The 15,846-nt window shown below is 27.7% G+C and overlaps 2 protein-coding genes across 2 annotated transcripts; both read left to right on the top strand.

Moving 5' to 3' along the window:
* Nucleotides 1-4,831: 4,831 nt before the first annotated feature.
* LOC108811930 (GDSL esterase/lipase At1g54020-like) lies at nucleotides 4,832-7,090 on the top strand. The gene is made up of 5 exons (XM_018584048.2): nucleotides 4,832-5,087; nucleotides 5,402-5,520; nucleotides 6,024-6,224; nucleotides 6,322-6,574; nucleotides 6,676-7,090. The coding sequence occupies exons 1-5, from the start codon at nucleotides 4,832-4,834 to the stop codon at nucleotides 6,999-7,001; spliced, it is 1,155 nt and encodes a 384-aa protein (XP_018439550.2). The 3' UTR covers nucleotides 7,002-7,090.
* Nucleotides 7,091-10,836: 3,746 nt separating this feature from the next.
* LOC108811920 (GDSL esterase/lipase At1g54020-like) lies at nucleotides 10,837-13,244 on the top strand. The gene is made up of 5 exons (XM_018584036.2): nucleotides 10,837-11,137; nucleotides 11,863-11,981; nucleotides 12,148-12,348; nucleotides 12,445-12,697; nucleotides 12,790-13,244. The coding sequence occupies exons 1-5, from the start codon at nucleotides 10,882-10,884 to the stop codon at nucleotides 13,110-13,112; spliced, it is 1,152 nt and encodes a 383-aa protein (XP_018439538.2). The 5' UTR covers nucleotides 10,837-10,881; the 3' UTR covers nucleotides 13,113-13,244.
* The last annotated feature ends 2,602 nt before the right edge of the window (nucleotides 13,245-15,846 follow it).

The raw sequence follows: 15,846 nt of genomic DNA, 5'->3' as shown, positions 1-15,846 counted from the left end.
AGTTTTCCTCTGCCATACCATCCCTTGCGAAGTTGATGCCAAGAGCTGGTTCAGGAAGCTCAGGAGGGACCTCGTCGACAGGGAGATCAACCTCCCATACTCAATTAGAGCCAAACTCCGAGTTCCAACGCTCGATTACTGCCATTGATTTCCGAAAATCATCATATCTTAGCGGTCTCACCTATAAACATTTACACATCCATTCATCAACTCAAAAGAGACTTCAAAATCAATTTGAAAGACAAAGAGTTTAGAAAAGGTTGGTATAATACTTTATTTTCTTGGATGGTGAGAATATCTGCACCGAGTTGTCTGATTGGTATCATTGCAGCTTCAATTCCTTCCCAAATCCAAGTCCTTTTTCTCTTCTCGCCACTCTATCGCAATCATGGCGATTATGCCTCACTTGGCTCATCCCAATGTCTCACTTCCATCACAAAAGCAATCCGCCGACATCTCAAATATCCGATCGTATCCTTAGCTGAAGCTCGCCGGATTCTCACATCACATCGACGAAGAAGATAGAGTTGATAGTCGACGTCGACGTATTTAGTCTTAGGTTTAATTAATTAGGGTATAATGGTCTTTCTATTATTAAATTTTTAATGGTATAAGTGATTAAGGTAAAAATGAAAAGTGGTATCAAGAAAGTGGTAGTTTAGACAATTTCTCATAAATATATATATATATATATATATTACATGTTGCTTCTTATTATGTATGTATTTTATATTTAATTTACTATGATCCTGATCCGTAATTCAAAGTGTTAGATTTCTTTGAAAATTTTGTTTTGTTTATTCAGTTTATATAATAAATTATTGTATATATAAAAGTTTAAGAAAATTTAACATTTTATACATGTATTATATAGTTTATTAATGTTAATCATTCTACCAACATATTATATTTTTAGAATAAAGGTTTTATATTTATGAAAATAAAATATACTAACTTATCAATTTAAAATATTTTTTTTTGAACTGAGATTTAAAATAATTTTATCATATTTAGTTCAATATAGTAGTTTTAATTAAAATGTTAGATTTGTTAGAAATGACATACTTCTGAATTATTTTGTATTAAATTTACTATAATCCCGATCCGCAATTCAAAGTGCTAGATTTCTTTTAGTAATTTGTTTTGTTTATTCAGATTATATAATATGTCCTTGTATATATAAAATTTTAAGATAAGTTAATTTTTTATACATGTTATATAATTAAACAGAAATGGATATTGCTTTCCAACAAAATCTTTTTAGAATCTTTGTAAATTTTATTTTTGAAAAGTAATCATTTTAAGTGGCTATTACTATCATTACAATATTTTATATAATTTTATTTTTTGTTTATAAATCAAAACTAAATTAAATTTAAATCTCTGATTATATTTTATGACAACTAAAATTTAAATTAACCAATTTTCGAAAATAAATTCTAAAAGGATTCTGAAAAGATTCTTCAAAGATTTTGTTAGATTTTTTTTTAAATTAATATTTATTTTTAGCCTTAAATAAAAATGAAGATATTTAATGATATTATTTAATATGAAGATTTATAATAGATAAAAATGCAGTGTGACCAAATCTAGTAAGTAGTCCATTTTAAAAAAAAATCATACATGAATTAGAAGTCATGACTTCTGTTGTAATATAATAATATATACCAATTTAGGATTAAAACAAAATATTTATATAAAAATAAATGAAGATATTAAATTATCTGGAGGATATTAAGAGATTAAAAGACAGCTTCTCGAGCTCACAGATCATTCATGTACCACGAACGGAGAATTCAAAGGCGGATCGTTTAGCACGCAGTGCCAGGCAGCAAACGTCTTTCGTCGTTCACATGGATGCAGAGCTCCCAGTTTGGTGCGCAGAGTCTATATGAGTCTGTTTGTTGATGACAAAAAAAAAATAAAAATAAATGAAAACAAACATCCGCGCGGTTGCACGGATCGAAATCTAGTTTGAAAATTATTTGTATTTAATTTATGTTAATTTTTTACCTGACTTTCAAAACTGGATTTTCTTATAGCAATAACTTTATTTTTATTCATTTTACATAATATATTATTGTATAAAAAAAAGTTTACAATATGTTAACTTGTATACATGTGTTATATAGTCTCGTAATGTGAAGCTGTTCTTGTAGTCATATTATATTTTAAAATAAATATTTTATATTTATGAAAATAAATTTAAAATTTTATCAATTTAATATAATTTTTTCATATTTAGTTCAGCATAATAATTTAACATGATTGTTTATGATTATAAAATAGATAAAGTTAGTATAAAAATTATATTTTAAATTTTATAAATAATAACTGAATATATATTAATGCATGATAATAGTTCATTGCTAATTACAAAGTTAGTGAAAAAATTTACATAATTATTTTCGAAAATTAAGATTATTGTTAAAATATTTAGATCAACATAATAATTTTCTTTTAATATGACTGATTGTGATTATATAATAGATAAAACATGATATAATATTTATTTTCATTGATAACTGAATATATTAATGTATAATAATATTTTCAAAAAAAATTACGAAATTAGACAAAATATTTACATATAATTTCTGAAAATTAAGATCTTGTTAAGATTTTTTTTGACAGATTTTCTAAAATTTTTAATACATATGTATTACATTTTAAATGAAAATATATCAAAAGATATTATGATAAAATATTTCAAAAATTCTATGTATTATTAGTCTTATTAATATACATTTAATAAAATTTCTTAAGAATGGTACAACTTAAAAGTCACACATGAAATGAAGTTGTGACTTTTATTTTAATAGAATAGATAGAATATATATAAGGGGAAATTTGGATAAGTGCAATTCAATAAGATTATAATTTGGAAAATACACCTTTGTTTAGGTTTTTAGAAAAATACACTTATTTATATATTACTTTACTAAATTGCCCAATATTAATATCTCTCAATTAGTATTAAACATTTTTTAAAGAATTGTTTAAAAAACCGTTAGAGAATCTACATAATATCTTGTTATAAGTTTTCTTACCGTACAAGATGGACTTGATCAAAAATTTGATGAATTATACAAGAAGCGTATTCATCTAAATATGTATAAACCTCAGCTATGCATGTTCGTTATTTCTATTATTTGTTTTGGTAAAACCAATAGCATCATCATCCTTTTGTTCATCTTCCAAAACTCTTGATTTAGTTTCAGGGATCTCGTCTTTATTCCCGAGAAAATGATTTATGTGGATGGAAACTATGAGATTCTCTTTCTATCTTGAACCCATCTCGAGTCTTACCACTGTCAATCATTTCTCTGTCCTCAAGAGTTTTCTCCCAAACAGATAACTTGACAAGCAAGTAACTAGGGTAGTGTTTTTTTCCCAAGCGCTTCTAGCATTAAGAGCAGAACCTTAAACCAATATTGCTTCTCTCCTCTCGAGCCGAACACTCTGAGCACAAGCTCGCCGACTGAGTTTTGCAAAAACTGAAACTCGCTCTCTCCGCCACGTGGTTTGGACTTAGCAGCTCTCGTTGGTGGAAGATACGATCTAGCTTCAGATAGAGGAGGCATATTTTTTTGAGGCCGAAGAAAGATGCGAACTTAGCGATGAAGCAAGTGAAAAGGGAGTTGAGGAAGATGAACAACATGAGATCATGTGATTATGTTCGTGTTTCTGCTTAGCTTTATATCGAAGTTGTTGACCGCCATTGATGTTTGTTCCTCTCTGCTAGCTTTATTGTTGTAACTGAGAGAGAAAGAAAATCTTGTGCCTATAAGCCATTAATTGTCTGATCCCTGTTATTTTATTTCTGTATACAACTACCATGTCACCAAAACATTATTCTTCAGACACCACGTTGCATAAAGTCAACATATGATTATTTATTTATCTTTGTTATTGTAACAATTTTATTTTAAATACACATATTTATCTTAAACATAAATAATTATAATATGTTTATTAATTTAGAATTTATATAATGATTATTAAAGTATCAAATTGGGGTAAAAAAGTAAATTCATATTAGAAAAAGTATAGTTTAAAAAAAAAATTAAAGGCAGTGTATTTTTTAAATTTCAAATCTTAAATAGGGTATTTTGCAAATTATCCCTATATATAATGGATCAAAACTTTTTACTAATGATTTAAAAAAATATTTTACAAAAAATGATTACAAAGAAAAACGCAAATATCAATTTATTAAACTATGATCATGATCTATTGATATAAGTGTAATCCAATTATTTTAATACAATTATCAATTCTATTAAAATATGATCATAACCTATTGATATAAGTGTAGTCCAACTATTTTAATACAACTATTAAAACTGCTTATTAATCATTTAAGAAATATACTATACAAAAAACAAAAATTGGACTAATAATACAAATTTAAAAACTAAAATTCTGAAATATGTAAAACAAAAAATATATCCGTCATTTTAAAAACGGGTCAGAATCTAGTTTTATAGTAGAAGGAAAGATCAATTTTTTTCTATATATAAAACAAAGTTTAGAATGAAAACTGAATGAGTTAAAAATTGTCTAACACCTGTTAAAAACGTGACACTGGATAGGGAACACTTCCACATTCGCAACGCTGTCACTTTTTTGTTATGGCTTAAACGCTGTCACTCGAAAGGGCTCTTTCAACATAACTTGTCATGCAAATAGGTTCGATTACTATTTAACTTGTAAATTGTAAAAAAAACTTTTAAAAATCTATTTCAATTTCAAATACTTTACTATATAAATCAAGTAGTGCACCGAGGAACTTATCAAACATATCTTATTACCCTCTATTTCACAAAAAATGGCATGCAGCTGCAGTTTAGCGAATATTCTAGGGGTCGTTTTAGTATTCACTCTGTTCCACGACCCGATCACCGTGGCCGGACAAAACATTCCGGCGGTGGCATTGTTCACGTTCGGCGATTCCAACTTCGACCCCGGAAATAGAATGTTCCTCGCAGGTACAAGATTTCCTCAAAATTTCTGGCCTTACGGTAAATCCCGAGATGGCCCCAGTGGCAAGTTCTCGGATGGGAGAATCGTCCCTGACTTTATCGGTAAGTCAATTGTTTTTAATAAATAATTTTTAAACTGAGTTCAATGAAACAAGCAATTCAAAGATATTGCCTTGCATTTTATAAATGTGTGAAATCTTGGAATACAACGGACTATTAACGGTTTTCAAGGATCCTAATTTGTATCATGCTAATTTCTTAAATATTTGTGGAACATGTTCCATTTGAAAAGAAAAACTGAATAAAAATAGGGATATATACTGTTCTCCTCTCGAACGTTAAGAGAAAAGCTTAGATTTATTTCTGGTTTTGTTTTAAGTAACCATAATTAATATATTTATTTACTAAAATGACAGCAAAATTCATGGGGATTCTACACGATATACCGCCGGCGTTTAAACCTGGTGCCAATGTCTCACGAGGAGCTAGCTTTGCTGTAGACTCTGCTAGCATACTTGGGACTGCCAAAAACTCTGTAACTTTCCTTAATTATTTGTGTATATTTAAACATTCTAAAAAGCTATTTATGTATATTTACAATGTGTGTTAGAATTATATTCTACTCCCTCCCTTTCATATTATAAATAGTTTAAGAAAAATTTGTTTGTTTCAAAATATAAATAGTTTTTATTATTCTATGCAATTTTTATTTTTATTGGATATATAGACTTATTTATCATTACTTTAACTATTCCTAATTTATATACTGAATGCTATTTTAAAAATAAATAATATATTTCTTAATTCTTGTGCATTCAGCTAAAACTACATCCATAAAAAAACAGAAGGAGTATTTCTTAAATATCAAAGATAAAATAGTATTATTTAATAGTTAGTACAAAAACAAAAGGTATCTTAAAATGCATGCTAACAAAGGAAATAATTATTGTTATCATAATTGATTAGTACTGTCATTATTTATTTGTTAAATAATTATAAGCAAAATTCTGTAATGCATGGTTTTGATTTTTCTTATAGCTGAATTTGAATAACCAAGTGAGGAGATTCAATCAGATGATATCAAATTGGAAAGAGGAGTACATTACGAAATCATTGTTCCTGATATTTATTGGTACGGAAGATTATTATAACTTCACCAAAAACAATCCCACAGCCGATAGTTCTGCTCAACAAGCTTTTGTCATTTCAGTCATTAGCCGACTAAGAAACAATATCGAGGTAAGTACGTACTTCCAATTTTGAAGAAATGTAAAAATTACTAGTTAGCAGTACACTGATAATATTTATTACACTATAATTAATGTGTATGCTGCAGATGTTGTATTCGTCGGGAGCTAGTAAATTCGCCGTATATACGTTACCAGCACTGGGTTGCTTACCTATCGTGAGACAAGAGTTTAACACTGGTAACGATTGTTACGAAAAGTTCAACGATTTGGCTAAACAACACAACGCTAGACTCGGACCGATGCTTAATGATCTAGCGCGAGCTAGATCGGGTTTCCAGTTCACCGTTTTCGATTTCTACAATGTCATTCTTCGCAGGACACAAAACAACATGAATTTCCGTAAGTATTATGTAATTTACCGTTACAAATTATATACACTAGTAATAGTTAATTTTTGTTATTAAGTATTTGATAATATAATACTTGTTGTGACTGACTAGGTTACTCCTTTACGAATGTATCGTGCTGCGGTATAGGGTCGCACAACGCCTACGGTTGCGGTAGACCTAACGTGCACTCAAAGCTATGTGATTATCAAAGATCTTATCTTTACTTCGACGGACGTCACAACTCCGAGAAGGCACAGGAACAGTTCGCCCATCTTCTCTTTGGAGCCAATCCAAACGTTATCCAACCCATGAACATTCGTGAACTTATTACCTATCCTGTTAATACAAATATGTCTGAGTTTTGGAAAGAACCAGCAGTAGGGAGGAATTTATTGTCAGTTGACGAATATGACGTCAATGCAAGTGCATCTATGTAGTTTTGAGATTAATAGTTTAGTGACTTTAGTCTCAAGATCAGGCACTAGCTAAGCGGTGTGATCGTTGACACTCTAAATAAAATGTTATCCTGTGTTTTTTGTAATAAAATAAAAGTGCAATGTTTTTCTTTAGAGTAATTCTTGGATTCACTTTCTAGGTGAACTTAAAGGTTTATCCACTAATATAATTTCACTATTTCATATTTAGTATATTTTTTAAAAAGAAACAAATTATTGTAAAATTATATTATGTTTTAAAAATTAAAGATAAAAACCCAAAATTTTTTTTTTTTAAAAAGTTGCAAAAAGAAGATATATATATATATTTTAATATCATCAGCAAAACACTAAAACCTAAACCCTAAATCTTAAACCTAAACCATTGGGTAAACCTTAAACTTTTGGATCGTAAATCCTTGAACTTTTTTTAAAGTAACTTCAATACCGTCAACAAAACACTAAACTCTAAACAAATACTAAACCCTAAATATTTGGATAAATTCTAAACCTTAAGATTTAAGATTTACTCAAGAGTTTAAGATTTATCCAAAGATTTAGGATTTAGTATTTAGGGTTTAGGGTTTAGTATTTAGGATTTAGTGTTTTGTTGACGGTATTAATTTTTTTTTAAAGTTTTTTGTTTGCAACTAATATTATTTTTATCTTTTAATTTAAAAAACATAATTTAATTTTACAATATTTTTTTTTTTAAAAATACTAAATATGAAATAGTGAAATCCTATTGGTGTGTTAGGTTCACCCTAGGAAGTGAATTGAAGACTTACTCTTTTTTATGGTATTATTAGTACTAAGAAGCAAATCTGCGCGGATGCACAGGCATATAAATACTTTACTAAAAAATTAAATTATTTTAACATATTGATCAGATGTTTACACTTAATTATATTTTTACTTGATTAATTTTCATTTTTTTTTCATTGATTTCATGCATTTTGTCAGTCGTTTTATCATATAAAATTTGCGAGATATATTATCAGTCATATTATATGAAGAAAATAGAAAATCAAATAAACTAAAAATTTGCAAGATAAAAAACGTTATAAAATATGTAACTGCTAAAATGTTTTAAGATAGGCCTGTTTCGCTCTCTTCTCCATTTAGAGTTAGCTAAATATGTGCATCATTCATATTTTTTTTTAAATGTGAAATGGTGTGTGTTCAGAAATTTTTAAAAATATGTGAAAAGGCACATCGATTAAAATTAAAGCTGTTTCTCAGAAATAATCCAACCAAGTTTCACAATTTTTTTTAAAATCCAACTTTTTTTGCTACCAAGTTTAATAGTCAAACTAATTATTTTGCTTTCTTTAATACACCTATATTTTAAACTATGCTGATTTTAGTACTTAAACTATATTTATAATCAAAAATAATAATAAGTTTAAAACAAAATTTAAAATATTCAAACTTTAAAACAAATCTCATAAGTTTCCAATTTTATTTAAATTTTAGATAATATTTAAATTCAAAGGAGAAATTTCAATTTTACCACAAAGTTGATACCACTTTCAAATTTACTCTTAAAAGATAATATTTTTTTTATAAAGACTTTAAAATTTGTAACAAATAAATTCTACTAAATCATTTATAAATTTTTAATTATTATTTATAAAATATTTTAGAAATTTAATAAAGTGTAAAACACATAGTCTTCTTAGCCCACTTATTAAAGTAGACATAATTTATTAAAGTTTGACAATGGAATGTCATCGACATAACATTTATAATAAAACGAAAAAAATTAATAAATTCTAAATTGATATAAAACATATATGAAAATAGTAAAATGAATTATTTTTATATAAACTCAAGTTTCATAAAATTTTGCTTCATATTTTTTTGAATAATCTAACATTAGCTAAATGAATTTGCTTAAGATATTAATATCCAGTTTACTGCTTCGCTAACCTTGGAGTGCCTCCTGATACCCAGAAAGATAGTACCTTCAGCTCTGGTGATGTCGATCAAACTACCCTTACCCAACCAATCATCAAACCAGAAGTAACAGCTCATGCCATCCCTTATGTCCACCCTAAATAGTTGTACGCAACCTCCTCAGTTTCAATAGTTTCTTCCATATCCAAGATCCTTTATTATTCATAATCATTAATTGTTATATATACGCTAATCATATTAGGTAATTCCGTAATTTTTATTTAAGAAAAATGCGAGACTTTGATTTAGTTAATAGGAAATATGATATCATATAATTGGCATTCAATATATCTAGCAAGATATACAAATCGAATTGGACCACCATGTTTTTTAATTTAAAAGTAAAGATAACACGTAAGACTAATTGACTATCTAATTGATTACCACATAAGCAAGAAATCTTTTTAATTATTATAAAATTGAGGTTACAATTTTTAAATGTTTATCCTTTAATATATATGGGATGATAATTTATATATAAATTATTTATTTTATTTTATAATATTCAAAATTATCTTATATCCAAAAATAATTTATATTTTAAATAAATTTTACATTTATTTTAATATAATAATATTTCAATTGAAATTTTTATTTATATTATTAATTAATATTCATTATTTTTAGTAACAAATATATTATTAATATATATTATAATTTAGTATATATTATTTTAAATTATACTATATAGTAATTTTTAGAATCATTTTAAAATTATATACTGATACTACTCTACCAATTATCTTATTAAAAGATTTAATAAAAGTAGCTACTGCTAATTCATCAGCTGTGAGGTATAAGAGCATCAGCAACGAGGGAAGCTGCGACTTGCGTTTTGTGTCAACAACAGCTGGATACAAGAGATCATCTCTTCTTTGACTGTATCTACTCTCGAGAAGTTTGGTCGGGATTGGTGCGACGTCTCCTTTCGTCACGCTTCTCCGACAAATGGCAGGACATCATGGTGATACTTGCAGATAACTCGATCTCAAAGCTGAAACTATACCTGGTACGTTACAGCTTTCAGGTAGCTTTACACTCGATTTGGAGGGAACAAAACAACTGCCGGCATGGACAACAGCTGATTCCAGCGAGCCAGCTAATTACTATTATAGATAGACATGTTTGAAACCAATGTTTACTTCTCATCTCTAAAAGGATTCGGCACCATGAAGAAATACTGCAACTTTTGGCTCTCTGTTAGATAGTCAAAACAAAAGTACTCTGTTTTATAGAAAATTTCCTAGCTAAAAGTAGCAATAGCTGTAACAAATACTTTTTCTGAATAAATTTTACATATTATTAAAAAAAAAAACGAGGGAAGCTCTTCCCCATCATCTGTCATAATATAATAAGGAGATCAGTAAAATAAAACAAATAAACTTTAAATAAAAATATAGGTCATCCATGCATGACAACACACCTGAAACGTCCCTCGCAGCTTTTGCAACGTCTTTAAATAAATAGACGATTCTCTTCTCTCACTTCTTGTTTTTCTTTTCTTTTTTTCCTTTTTCTAATTATTTCCTTTTTAAATGCTGAGAAATATGGATAAGAGATTGTTAACTTTTGGGTCCCGTAAATTTTTGGAAAGTTAGGTGCAAGTGGAATTAGTTTCAACCAATAATAACACATATCAAAAACGTGAGAGACTTAAACAGCTCACATTCACATATCACTTTGTTTTTTGAATGTTTTTTATATATAATTAATTATATTACAAGCGTTATTTCTTTTCTGTAATTTGTCATGTCACTTTCAACAAAACTTGTCCACTTAAAATGAGTTCGATCACTTAATTTTTAGAACTGTATTTTTTATACCATTTTAGCTTCGGATATTTTAATATATATAAATCTAGTAGTGGACAGTGGAACTTATCAAACATTCCTATCTTATTATTATTATCCTCACGTCCATATAAATGGCAACCAACTTCAATTTAGCGAGTGTTCTAGGGGTACTTTTTGTATTCACACTGTTCCACAACCCTATCATCGTCGCCGGACAAAATATTCCGGCGGTGGCATTGTTCACATTCGGAGATTCCAACTTTGACGCAGGAAATAGAAAGTTCATCACAACTGGTACACTTCCTCAAAACTTCTGGCCTTACGGTAAATCTCGAGATGACCCCAACGGCAAGTTATCGGATGGCAAAATCGTCCCGGACTTTATTGGTAAAGTTTATTGTTTTTCTTTTCTCTGTTTTCACAGTTTCTCCTGGAAACAATTATTTTTTATTATCTTAACATTTTACCAAAAAAAACAATTATCTTATTTTATTTTATTTTTCATTTTATTTGTCTGAAGAAACAAAACTGCGAAAACATATAAATTTTGGCGTATGTGTGAGCTTATCTATACATAATAAATAATTTAAAATTGAGTTATAATTCGAAAAGATAAGACATAAATAATTTGCAGAGCATTTTATAAATATGTGTGAAAGGTTTGAATTACTAAGGACTAGTAATTGTTTTTAAAGCTCTCAGAGCAACCCCGATGCTCTATAAAAAAATTTCTCTTTCGATCCAAAAAAAAATTCTCAAGTATATATATATATTCTATTAAAAGTATTTTAAAATCACCAGAACTATTTTAAAAATATTTCAATTTTTATTTTGAAATATCCAAAGTAATATTTTTAGTATGTATCTTTTAAGATAGATTAATCTGATGTCCAAAAAAGGTAAAGTAATTTGTAATAGATTACGCTAACTTTTAATATTTGGGGAAACATCTTCCATTTGAAAAAATAAAATAGATGATGTTCTACTCTCAAAAACATAAATTTATTCTTAGATATTTTTAATATAACCATCTGTACTATGCTTATCTAGAAAAATAAAATAGATTCGTAATTAAAGTTCATAACATTAATGAGGGGTAACTAAAATGACAGCAAAATTCATGGGAATTTCACACGATTTACCGCCGGCGCTTAAACCCGGCGTCGATGTCTCACGAGGAGCTAGCTTTGCCGTAGACGCCGCTACTATACTTGGGGCTCCCAAAGACTCTGTAAGCTTAGTGATAAATAAATAAATAAATGAATGTGTGTATAATGTTTGTCATAACTATTGTAACAGTTATGTCATAATTATTATTATTTATTTGTTAAATAATTATAAGCAAAATTCTAATAATTTTTGTAACGCATGGTTTATTTTGTTATTATCTTTTGTAGTTGAACATGAATCAACAAGTGAGGAAATTCGATCAGATGATATCAAACTGGAACGAGAGTTACATTCAGAAATCATTGTTTATGATATCTATTGGTATGGAAGATTACTTAAACTTCACCAAAAGCAATCCTACAGCCGATGGTTCTGCTCAAGAAGCTTTTGTCACTTCAGTCATTAGCAGACTAAAATACAATATTGAGGTAATTAAGTCCTTTTACACTTAAAAATGAATGGGAAAATTAATTAATAGTATTCATAATATTTGTTACTTTAAATAATTTATGTGAATATTGCAGATGTTGTATTCATTGGGAGCTAGTAAGTTCGTTGTATATATGTTAGCGCCACTAGGTTGCTTACCTATCGTGAGACAAGACTTTAACACTGGTAACGAGTGTTACGAGAAATTCAACGATTTGGCTAAACTACACAACGCTAAAATCGGACCGATGCTGAATGATCTAGCGACATCCAAATCGGGTTTCCAGTTCACCGTTTTCGATTTCTACAATGTCATTCTTCGCAGGACACAGAGAAACATGAATTTCCGTAAGTATTATGGGATTTACCGTTTCAAAATATATACACTAGTAATAGTTAATATCTGTAAGTATTTAACAATACTTGTTGTGACTGACTAGGTTACTCCGTTACGAGTGTATCGTGTTGCGGTACTGGGACGCACAACGCGTATGGTTGCGGTTTACCCAACGTGCACTCGAAGCTATGCGAGTATCAAAGGTCTTACCTCTACTTCGATGGACGTCACAACTCAGAGAAGGCACAAGAATCATTCGCTCATCTTCTATTTGGAGCCGACCCAAACGTTATCCAACCCATGAACATTCGTGAACTTATTACCTATGCTGTTAATACAAATATGTCTGAGTTTTGGAAAGAACCAGTGGAGAATGATTTATCGGTAGTCCATGAGAATGACGTCTATGCGAGTGCATCCATGTAGCTCGTCTAGTTTCGAGCATTATAGTTTCTCTCTAGTTCAGGCACGAACTTAGCGGCCTGACTGTTGAAACTCTAAATAAAATGTTATCACGTGTGTATTTTTTGTTATAAATAAAAAATGGCGTTATGAACATTTCATCACTGTTAATAAGCAGCAAACTAGAACTCTAACGAAACCTATAATCAATTATTAAAGCCAGATTGTTTTTTCAAAAAAAAAAAAAATTATTAAACCCAAATGGGTATTGTTTTCCATTATGACCAAATCCCAAAATCCTTTGCACTCTAATCCAAATATATACTAGATATTGACCCGTCCGACCGGGCGGATATTTATTTTATGTTTTGAATTTTTTGTTTATATTAAGTTATGTATTTGAAATATTTAAACATAAGTTTAGATGAAAACTAATCGCTACAGTTATAATAAAAATTAAAATTAAAAGTTTTATAAAATATTCTGATATAAATTTTAAATTTCTTAATTAAAATAATATAGAGGTGGATCATATTTTTTTCTATTTCAAAATCTTAGCATCCTTTAAAAAATTGTAGATACATAAAATATATAAGCGAGCTATAATTTGTTAAATAAAAATAATCTTGCGATGTTGTTGTTTATTTCTAGAGCTTAATCAGTGACCGTAAAAATATTTGAGTTCACTTAAATTTTTTTTTGTACTAATGGTATAATATATATATGCATATATTTGTAAATTATAATATATTAGATAATTGTTAATATAACATTTTAAAAAATAAAAAATTTATTTATAACTTATTATATCTTGTGATTTTGATTGTCTATCATATCACAGTGTATCATATAAATAAATCCAATATTTATAACTAATTAGAATTATATTATGATAACATTATATTAATAATTTATGAACAAATTATTTTATATTTGATTTATGAATAAATTATTTTATATTTGATTTTTGTCTACTGATTTATTCCTTAGCCGATTAGAATCTAATATAGACAATTGTGTGTACCTAAATTCAAGGGAAAATATTTTTTTTTATAATTAAATATAGCTGATTTAGAAGTTATTGTTGGTATACGTAATTGATTTTGAATTCTAGATATTTTCAGTTAAGATACATAAGATTTTTCCATGAATTATTTTCAGTTAAACTAAATAAGATTTTTCATTAGTTATCACTCCATGTTTTGTTTGATCAAAAAAGAAATCACTCCATGTTTTGATTTTGTGTTTCTTTGAAATATTTAAGATTTTTTGAAAGATGGTTGTCACTGCCAATTACTCCTCTGTTGAAAAAAAGAGAGAGCCAATTACTCCATGAGGTGTATTATAACCTTGCGTATGATGCAGGTTAATTCAGCAAACGGTTTGAAGTGGTGACTACGACTAAATATAAACGGGAATTCAGCAAAAAACCTCAATTTTACACGAATTGCCAAATAATACATGAATTTTTGGGCTGATCAAAAAACACTAAATTTTCATTGACTTTACAATTAATTAATAATGTTTTCGTTGACTTGTCAATTTAACAGAAAAGTTTGACGTCGTTTATTGTTGACGTTAAAATGAAACGACGTCGTTTTCAAATGAAATGAAACGACGTCGTTTTACATGATTTGAAAAATAAAAACAAGTAGACCCCTGGATCTAAACTCGGGTTGGTTGGATTATATGGTAAGGTATTTTACCACTGGACTAGTAACAATTTCAATGTAGTTACTAACATATTTAATGTTATTTGGTACTGATTGAATATTAAAAAATTCTCTAAAAACTTAAAAGATCTTTAAAATTCCAAAAATTGAAAAAAGATTTTTTTTTATAAAATTAATTTTGAAATTAAAATGAAAAAATAATTTTTTTTTCTTTAAAAAAATAAAAATCTTCCAAAGTTTTTGTTTTTTTATAAATTTCGATTTAAACCTTCCAAAATTTTAATTTGTTTTTTAAATTTCGATTTTTTAAGCTAGATTTTGAATTTTTTTAAAAACAATTGAAAAATTTGGAAGATTTTTATTTTTTCTTTAAAAAATAAAAATCTTTAGAAAATTTCAATTTAAAAAAAACAAATCGATTTAAATCTCCCAATTTTTTTTAATTTCGATTTTTTTTTAAAACAAAAACGATTTGTAGGCTAGAAAATTGAAAATTTTGGAAGATTTTTATTTTTAAGAAAAAAAAATATTTTTCAATTTAATTTTCAAAATTAATTTTATATAAAAAATTATTTTTTCAATTTTTAGAATTTTATAGATCTTTTTAAGTTTTTAGAGATTTTTTTATATTCAATGAGTACCAAATAACATTAAATATGTTAGTAACTACATTGAAAGTGCCACTAGTCTAGTGGTAAAATACCTTGCCATATGATCCAACCAACTCGAGTTCGAATTCAGGGGTCTACTTGTTTTAATTTAACGCCAACAATAAATGACGTCAAACTTTTATGTTAAATTAAATGACGGCGTGCTAAATTGGCAAGTCAACGAAAATATTATTAATTAATTGTAAAATCAATGAATTTTTTTTTTTTTGTGAGCCCAAAAGTTCATGTATTTTTTGGTAATTCATGCAAAGTTGAGATTTTTTTTTGGCCGAATTCTCAAATATAAACTCTCGTGGTGAATGATTTAAATATAAATTTTTTTTCGTGTTATTAACTTATTAAATATATTAATCTAATTGAAGTTAAAAGTTTTTCTTTTTGTAAAATTTTGAAGTTAAAAAGTAATTAATGATA

This window comes from Raphanus sativus, chromosome 1 (genome assembly GCF_000801105.2).
Source record: "Raphanus sativus cultivar WK10039 chromosome 1, ASM80110v3, whole genome shotgun sequence".
NCBI classification, from domain to species: domain Eukaryota; kingdom Viridiplantae; phylum Streptophyta; class Magnoliopsida; order Brassicales; family Brassicaceae; genus Raphanus; species Raphanus sativus.
Note: the sequence above shows the minus strand (reverse complement) of the source record. Positions and strands in the feature narration are given on the sequence as shown.

Coding starts and splice junctions, on each gene's coding strand:
- LOC108811930 (XM_018584048.2), top strand. CDS start 4,832: ATGGCATGCAGCTGCAGTTTAGCGAATATTCTAGGGGTCGTTTTAGTA. Junction 5,088..5,401: donor AATCGTCCCTGACTTTATCG/GTAAGTCAATTG, acceptor CTAAAATGACAG/CAAAATTCATGGGGATTCTA. Junction 6,225..6,321: donor GACTAAGAAACAATATCGAG/GTAAGTACGTAC, acceptor TGTATGCTGCAG/ATGTTGTATTCGTCGGGAGC.
- LOC108811920 (XM_018584036.2), top strand. CDS start 10,882: ATGGCAACCAACTTCAATTTAGCGAGTGTTCTAGGGGTACTTTTTGTA. Junction 11,138..11,862: donor AATCGTCCCGGACTTTATTG/GTAAAGTTTATT, acceptor CTAAAATGACAG/CAAAATTCATGGGAATTTCA. Junction 11,982..12,147: donor TTGGGGCTCCCAAAGACTCT/GTAAGCTTAGTG, acceptor TATCTTTTGTAG/TTGAACATGAATCAACAAGT.